Here is a 9,520-nt window from a genome sequence, read left to right as displayed (position 1 = left end):
CTTTTATTCTTTTACTTGTTTCAGTCTTTTGACTGTGGCCATGCTGGAGCACCGCCTTTAGTCGAGCAAATCGACCCCAGGACTTATTCTTTAGAAGCCTAGTACTTATTCTATCGGTCTCTTTTGCCGAACCGCTAAGTTACGGGGACATAAACACACCAGCATCGGTTGTCAAGCGATGATAGGAGGGGACAATCATATACACACACATACATATATATATACATATATACGACGGGCTTCTTTCAGTTTCTGTCTACCAAATCCACTCACAAGGCTTTGGTCGGCCCGAGGCTATAGTAGAAGACACTTGCCCAAGATGCCACGCAGTGGGACTGAACCCAGGACCATGTGGTTGGTAAGCTAGCTACTTACCACACAGCCACTCAATATCATCATTGAAAACAGACATTAAATGATGATGATACACATACATGTACATTCCAGTCTCCATTATTACCTCTATTTTTATGTCGGTTTTGGCATGCTGGTCTGGTCTTGTGTATTAATAAAGTTTATTCCATGATTACAAGATTAAATAAGATGGTGTTGATATGTCACTTTATATTGTCTTTTCTGTTAACCACATTTTAATATCTGTCCACCTAATACCACTGAATTCCTGGAGTAGCAATTTTACTTCATTTATTTTGCATGCATGGAATTTCCTGTATGGGTATGGGTGAGCTCTCCTCATCTGACTGTCCCTTTAAAACTTCATGGACGTAAAAGACTTTAATTGCGATTGGATAATCTGTTAAGATTTAGTAGACATTTTCAGTCCTAATATATTATTTGTATTTATTTTATGAATGCCAGGTGAGTGAATAAAAAATCATCCCTGAACCTGATGTTTTTTGGGGATTTTTTTATAATGCATCTTGACTATGATATATGCTGTAGAGTAGTTTGAACTCTTGATTTGTATGTGTCATTAACCACTGAATCATACTGTGTCAGTAGCAGAACTATAGTAGTTTTAACCTAACTGTGTTTTTATCTACTCCTTCTTTTTGTTTTCACCTAATACAAGAACATTTTGACTGTAAATTCATAAATGCATGGGATTTGCAGATCCATCTAACCCTTGCACCTTAAGTTAGAATGGTGAAAACGTGAATAAGAAAAAGTGTTAAAGGAAATAAGTAGAGGACAGTATCTAAAAGTTCTCCATTGTTTTGCTTTATTTCAGCAACAATTGAATCAACAAAGCAGTATTTTCACAGCTCTTTGAGATGATACAATAAAAAGAAAAAGTAGGAATAAAAATAGTTTCTGATAGAATAAAAATGTTAAGTAAAAATATAAAACTCTGAAAATCCAATTACAAGTTGCTCTGCTGAACTACCCAAGAATTCTGCTGCCTCAACAGATATTTCTGTAACAGTCACGTTTATTTCTGACACGTGTTTGTTTGGTTTATGCCCAACGTTTGGAAAGTGTTCAAGTGGTTGGTAAGAGGCTGGTAGTAACAGTGGTGGTGGGGACTGTCAGTTGTAGTCTTGTTGGCTGTATTGTCTTTGATGACTGTGGAATAGCAAGAGGGGATAATGCATGGAGGGTTGTTGCAGATGAGATGGAGACTACAGTGGGTGGGATGTTTGTCGGAGACAATAATTGAAAATGGGTAGAGGTGTTGAATATTGGCTTTGATGGCTTTTATTTAAGTGTGATAGTAATTACGGGGTTAATTGGCTGCAAACTAGCTTGTTATGATATGTTAGCCTTATCATCATCATATTTTCAGTTATCACCAACGACAGACTTAACACCTTTTTGGTCAACACTTTCACCACCATCGTCATTCTTACACCTCCCTCATTTCTCCGACTACCAGGATCATTCCTGCTTTTCCCATCATCATCATCATCATCATCATTCCTCCCACCTTCAACACTGCTGTTATCATCTCTGCCATCCCATACCCACCACTATCACTGCCATTATTGCTGCTTCCACCACCCATCGCCATCACCACCACCACCACCACTCTGGCTTTACCTTTTCATGTCACCAGTATCACCGTTATCACAGCTGCCATCATCTTTATTGCCCACTCCACCTTTCACCACCACCACCATTTCAAATCGACTGTCTCAGTGATTGCATATATAATAAATTTAATCAACATTCTCATCATTTCTTAACCAAATTGATCCTTCAGTTACCAGGATCCCACCACCACTACCATCACCACAATCCAAATAACCAATCAGAGAAACAGAGCTAAAAGCTGCTTCTGTGGGCTGCTAATAGCCATTCCTGTGAAGAAAGTTCTCTCTCTCTCTCCCTCCCTCCTTCTCCATTTGTTTCTCTCTCTTTCTGTCTGTCTGTCTTTCTCTAATAAATAGAGATAGGATACAACAGATTCAATTAGATAAAGTTATCATCTAACTTTGATGACATAAGTTCATTTGTAAAAGTCCTTACTTTCTGTCTTTCTTTTCCTTTGTAGTTAGGCAGTGAGCCGGCAGAATTGTTAGCATGCCAGACAAAAGGCTCAGCAGTTTTCACCCATCTCTGCATTCTGAGTTCGAATTCTGCTGAGGTTGACTTTGCCTTTCATCCTTTCAGGGTGCTTCCTTCCCAACACAGAAATACTAAAACTTATTCTTTTTCTTTTGTCCCTTTAGAAAATACAAAGAAGCTCTCGAGTACCATGAGTATGCCTTGACCCTTTGCCCTCACACACCGTCCACATATTCAGCCATCGGCTACGTCTATGTACTGATGGGTCAAAGCCTGAAGGCTGTCGATTATTTCCACAAGGTAAAGTATCACTTATCTATTTTAATAATATGAAAGATCCACTTTAAGTTATTCTGTTCCCAACATACCTGAGGCACTAACTGATTCTTGGGATATAAAACTACTTGTTTTTAAAGTGTTTATGTTTAAATAAAACTTTCCATCATCATTTTATGTAAGAATCCTTTGTCGCCTTCCTAGCACTTGTGCTAGTGGCACATAAAAAAACATTCGAGCGAGATCGTTGCCATTACCGCTGGACTGGCTCCTGTGCAGGTGACACGTAAAATACACCATTTTGAGCGTGGTCGTTGCCAGTACCGCCTGACTGGCCTTCATGCCGGTGGCACGTAAAAGCACCCACTACACTCTCAGAGTGGTTGGCATTAGGAAGGGCATCCAACTGTAGAAACTCTGCCAAATCAGATTGGAGCCTGGTATAGCCACCTGGTCCACCAGTCCTCAGTCAAATCATCCAACCCATGCTAGCATGGAAAGCAGACATTAAACGATGATGATGATGATGATGATGATGATGATGATGATGAAAAGTTAATTATTTTACTAAACCTCTTCAAATTTTAATTAATTTTCAAAATTTATTTTAAAGAATCAGCCCTATGTTGTATTAGAAGAAACAAGTTCTTATCTTACTATATGAACAATAAAGTTTAAATAAGGTGATTGTATAAAATACAAGACGAAAATGCTATAGAACTGTCTTAATTCTCGGTTAACTGAAACTATCTAATTATTCTGATTTCAAATTTTGTTATTAGAAAGAAGGAAGAGATAAAGAAATTTTCTTTATTTCAAATTATACTAAATGCTACCTTGAGCTTAGAAGCCACAAGGCAAGAGCTTATCTGAATTTTCAAGGCATGAAGGCTGAGAGTATAAAACTCCCCATTGAACAAGACACTAGTTCATTATTGGGTTGAACCCTTCCTCCCTAGGTATCACTTGTACTCATTTTCAGGTACTGGAGAAATATGAAATGAAGTGTCTGCTGAAGGACACAACAAGCTGCTCAATCAAAGAATTGAACCCACAATCAAACAATCATGAGCCCAACACCCTAACTACTAGGGAATAAAATGTATATGGTCAAAGATCCATGGCAAAGACCAAAAGTGGCTGAAGGACATCAAGGACTTCTTTTTATAAGTGAAATCAAACAAAAACAACAGCAAGCGTATCATCATCATCATCATCATCATCATTGCTTTGATGTCCACTTTTCTATATTTGCTTGGATTAGACGGAATTTGTTGAAGCAGATTTTTTTTTTTTTTTGTGCTCGGTGCCATTCCACTCACCAGCCCTCACCAGTTTCCAAGCAGGATAATATTTCCTTTTGGCTTGACATGTTTTCATGGAAGATTGGAAGTGACCGACACTGCTTGTATGACAATGATGCTTGTTTACAATTATTGCATGATGTCCAGACAAGGACACTTCCACACCCATACACATGTGTATGGGTGAGGTGGGTGATCTCGTTTTATGAGCACTTGATTGGCATTAGGAAGGGCATCCAGCTGTAGAAACTCTGCCAAATCAGATTGGAGCCTGGTGTCACCTCCTGGTCCACCAGTCCTCAGTCAAATCGTCCAACCCATGCTAGCATGGAAAGCAGACGTTAAACGATGACGACGATGATGATGATGATTGTTGACCTCACTCGTGCTGGTGCCATGAAGAAAGAACACTGCACATAGTGTAAAGTGGTTGCCATTAGGCATCGTGCTGTAGGAATCGTGCTGAAGCAAACATTAAACTCAATAAACTCTATCTGATCCATGCTAACATGTTGAAGTAGATGTTAAACAATGATGAAACACTACTTAATTAAGTGTCTTCCAGTGAATAATGGAGGCATGCATTGTAACAGAGCATCACTCCATCCACCATTTGTTAGTGATTTCCTACTCCTGACAGACAACACCTTTGCACTACACAGGCGATAACCCTCCAGCCCATGAGTCTGTTTGGTGAAGGTTTTACAAGGTCGGAGTGCAGATCCTACCTCAATCTCTTTTAGTTACCTTTTGCAACATGCAGAAGAAACTTTGGATCTATTCTTTGACATGTCAGTCACGTTGGGGGTTGAAAGGTAACATGAGCCTCTGTGTGATGGGAGTTCAGAACATACAAATACATACATACAAATTTTAACTATGGCCTTATCATTTCTACCAATACACTGTTAGTACAAGATATTAAAACAACAGAAATAACGGTGGTTGCTGGCAGAAGTGGTAGAATATTACATTATATGTCTTACAGTATTGGTTATTTTTATCCCTTTATGTTTTTAAGTTCCAGTGTAACTGTGTTGGTGTCACCTTCCATCCTTCTGGGTAGGTCTACAGTGGGGTGCTTTGGGTAAAAGAAAGTACAGGAGGATCAGTTAATTATGATTTTAGTCAACATTCCATTCTCAGATTCACACACTTAATTGCAGCAGTCCTTCAGTTTTTCTGAAGGGCTCATAAGGTTGGGCCTCCAACCAGGCCTTTTGTGATACCCTTAAAGCTGGGAATTTTTCAGCACCCCTGTGTATAAGATAAACATTAACTGTACATTGAATAGTCTTTTGTGCTTGTGACTAGTCAAAAACAAACAAAAAAATAAATAAATGTTATCTTTACCTTCTGTTGTCCCTTGATTTTCCTTTATGCTATTTTCTAGGCCCTGGGTATTCGCCGTGATGACTCGTTCTCAACAACTATGTTACAGCAAGTTCTTGATGTCCTGATTGCAGAGACTGTCCCCTTCGGTGGTAAGACAACATGGATTTTTAATTGTTCATATAATTGGTACAACTACAGTGAATCAAGATAGAAGGATTGCATGGAAGGGGTTGCTTGTAAGGGCTTTATTCATGAGCTACCAAGAATCTAGATTGAGAAAATACTCGTCAGAGAAGGTAAAAAATGGCTTGCAAGGAATTGCAGTGTTTTTAGGTGCAGATGTGGCTATGTGGTTAAGAATTTTGCTTCCTAACCACACAGTGTTGGGTTCAGTCCCACTGTATGGCACTTTGGCTTGATGTCTTTAACTGTAGCTTCAGGTTCACTAAAGCCTTATGAGTGGAATTGGCACAGGGGAACTGAAAGAAGCCCATTGCATATCATCATCATCATCATCATCATCATCACCACCATCAACATCATCGTTTAACGTCCGTTTTCCATGTTGGCATGGGTTGGATTCCAGTCTGGTCTGGCAATGTTTCTACAGCTGGATGCCCTTCCTAACACCAACCACTCTGAGAGTTTAGTTGGTGCTTTTTACATGCCGCTGGCACAGTAGCCAGCCAGGCAGCCTTGGTATCGATCATATTCATACCAGCATAGTCGTCTCTCTTGCACACCACATTTGATGCTTCTTATGTCCAACTTTTCTCTCTGGGCACTCACTTTCTGTCGTGTATGCATACTGACATTACACATCCAGCGGATAATACTAGCTTCATTTTTGTCAAGCGTATGCACGTCCTCAGCAGTCACAGCCCATATTTCACTGCCGTGTAGCATGGCTGTTCACATACATGCATCATACAGTCTACCTTTCGTAATGAGTAAGAGGTCTTTAGTTGCTAGCAGAGGTAGGTGTTCCTTGAACTTTGCCCAGGCTATTCTTATTCTATCTGCTACACTCTCAGAGCATCCAGTATATATTTATATGCATATATATATATATATATATATATATATATATATATATATATATATATATATATATATATATATATATATATATATATATATATATATATATATATCTCATCAATATTTAACATCTTCCTTCCATGCTTCTTGTTTCTTTGTAGACATACCAAATGATGTGCCCTCACTTGAGCTTGTTGACTGTCCAAGCAACCATCCTAAATTCTCCATGTCATCTGACACCGATGAAGTGGACATGGATGGAAGCAGTGACGGATAAACGACACTATGAAGATAGACCACCTTAAAGATTCCTTTGTTGATATATTTTTAAAACATCTCTCTCTCTCTCTCTCTCTCTCTCTCTCTCTCTCTCCTTATTGTCCAATCATCTGGATACAGACTAAAACTGAGCAGAGTACGTCACTAAACTTATGAAATGAGCTCTATTTTGCTAAAGCTATGAACCCAGTTGGCATACAACTTAAATGAGTTTGGGCAGCTGTGCTACAGTAATGGATGGCTTTGATTTTGAAATACTCAATGGAATGCATTTGATGTACCAGTGGAATGTCATTTTGATTTTGGAATATAACCACAGTGGAATGATCTGCTGCACTTAGACAGCAACACTTTATTGCAATATTGGAAAAACACTTGGAAATGTAGTGCAGTGGTGTGTATATATGTATGTATGTATGTATGTATGTATGAGGGGGGGTGTTGATTATAGTTAATACGATATTGATACAAAGGTGTGATGGTGCGAGATTAAGGAAACGACTAACTGTCCTCACTTATATAGTTCCCTTCTAGGCACACAATGTTAAATCTTACTGTATGGACTTAACCAGTTACTGGTTGGTTTACAAGGACATAAACACATTAGAACACTTCTTTCCCTTGCTTGCTGCATCAAATAGGTAAGGAGAGTAGCTACAAAATGTGCATATTTTGTGTGTTCTTAGAAAATGTTCATCTGTGTGTATGTGTGTGTGTATATTTGCATGCACCCTTGTAACCCCACTTAGTAAGCGATCTTGGTGAGACAGGGAGAGAATTATTTAGGAGTGCTTCTTATGAGACTGACTACATCTTTGAGTATATAATGTAAACTCTCATTAATGAATATGTACACATAAATGAACATACACTTTAATAGACAAACTCACATACACACAGAGCAAGAAACACACTTGTTCTCCACTAAGCTTGCAGCATGAAAAATTCTGAATGGGAATTTGATGAAATCAGACAGCTATCTTGCGATGTCGTTTCAAATCTCTCATTGTGGGTCCTTCCTGTTGAAGATATCCACTGTTAACTTAACCTTGTGAAGGGACATATTTCAAATTCTGCGCCAAACTAGGTCTGCTCTTTATCAATGTGACCATCCCAAAGTAGGAAGCAACAGTTTTTACAAAATCTCCTCTCCCACCTATCAAAGACGAACAACAGAAATTGAACATTTTTCACGACTATTAATAAATTGAATTAATATATATTTTGTTTTTGTGTTATATATACTTAAAGACCATCCCAGGTAAGCTATTATCACTATAAAGTAAGATCCAGAATCCAAAGAAAATAGTCTGCATTGGCAAAAGTTAATCCATCTAAATTTGGTGAGTTGATTCGGAGATTTATCTGTTTTATTATTACTACTTCTACATGGTGGAGGCGCAATGGCCCAGTGGTTAGGGCAGCGGACTCGCGGTCATAGGATTGTGGTTTCGATTCCCAGACCGGGCGTTGTGAGTGTTTATTGAGCGAAAACACCTAAAGCTCCATGAGGCTCCGGCAAAGGATGGTGGCGAACCCTGCTGTACTCTTTCACCACAACTTTCTCTCACGCTTCCTTCCTGTTTCTGTTGTGCCTGTAATTCAAAGGGTCAGCCTTGTCACACTGTGTCACGCTGAATATCCCCGAGAACTACGTTACGGGTACACGTGTCTGTGGAGTGCTCAGCCACTTGCACGTTAATTTCACGAGCAGGCTGTTCCATTGATCGGATCAACTGGAAAACTCGACGTCGTAAGTGACGGAGTGCCAACAATACTTCTACATAAGGTGATGAGCTGGCAGAATTGTTTGCATATGAGACAAAATGTTTAGCAGCACTTCATCCGTCTTTATGTTCTGAGTTAGATGTCTTCATACATATTTATCAACTACACATTCCCCAAAATTGGGACCTTGTGCCTGTGAGAAATTATTATTACTATCCTTATTAGGGCAATGGGTTGGCAGAATCATTAGAGCATTAGGCAAAATCCTTTGTAGTATTTGTTCAGGCCCTTTTTGTTCTGAATTCAAATCCCACTGGAGTCAACTTTGCTTTCATCCTTCCAGAGCCAGTAAAATAAGTAGCAGTCAAATATCAGTAAGGGCCCAGGAACAGGGGATGCAGGCAGTGTGCTTGCATCCACTAAAATGTTTGTTGGGTGCAAAATCAAAATTTACACCCCCTACATATTCTGCCTGGTTTAGAAGATAGTGTCTGAGAATTGATCTGTAAAAAGTTGCTTGAAGTTAGGTTTCTTCTCAAAACAAGAACAACGGACAAAACTAAATAAATATAAAAAAAACTTCAAAATGTTTACTGATGAAGCTGGTCATAAAATTCTCAAGGGATATAGAAAGATATACTATTGAACTAAAACATCATCAAAATTAAAAACATATGCAGGGAGCAATAGGTAAATCGTCATTTTATATTTTTAATTTTGCACATGCGTATTGTTTTTTTATTTTTATTTTGTCGACTTCACGGTATAGTAGGGTCAGTTGGACACCGTCTGTGAGAAAAACAGCACCATGACACAATTCACTTTGTCAGAAATTTGGAAACAACATGCTGTACTGCTTGGCATTTGTGCTGGAAGCTCCAATATGAACATTTCAGAGTGTTTGGGTGTTAATCTGAGGATTCAGAAAGAGTTGGACAAATCTAATGGTGGTTACGAAGGTTCAGCTACTCAGAAGACTCACTCTGATCATTCTGATAAGAAAGGAACTCTTGAATTTGTTGGTGAGATCCAGGCCATGATTGACAACAATCCCTCCAAGTCAATCAGGTCCATCACCAGGGACATGA

At 38.9% G+C, this 9,520-nt stretch overlaps 1 protein-coding gene across 1 annotated transcript in view; it reads left to right on the top strand.

Annotated features, from left to right (window-relative positions):
- Positions 1 to 7,924, top strand: part of LOC106868841 (cell division cycle protein 16 homolog) — a 35,647-nt gene extending 27,723 nt beyond the window's left edge. Inside the window, exons 15-17 of the mRNA XM_014914274.2 lie at positions 2,634 to 2,769; positions 5,443 to 5,533; positions 6,587 to 7,924. Of these exons, the coding sequence (XP_014769760.1) occupies positions 2,634 to 2,769; positions 5,443 to 5,533; positions 6,587 to 6,702 (343 nt within the window). The 3' untranslated portion in view covers positions 6,703 to 7,924. The remainder of the gene's footprint in view (positions 1 to 2,633; positions 2,770 to 5,442; positions 5,534 to 6,586) is intronic.
- Positions 7,925 to 9,520: the final 1,596 nt, after the last annotated feature.

Source organism: Octopus bimaculoides, chromosome 7, assembly GCF_001194135.2.
Source record: "Octopus bimaculoides isolate UCB-OBI-ISO-001 chromosome 7, ASM119413v2, whole genome shotgun sequence".
NCBI lineage: Eukaryota > Metazoa > Mollusca > Cephalopoda > Octopoda > Octopodidae > Octopus > Octopus bimaculoides.
This window is presented reverse-complemented; position numbering and strand designations above follow the sequence as displayed.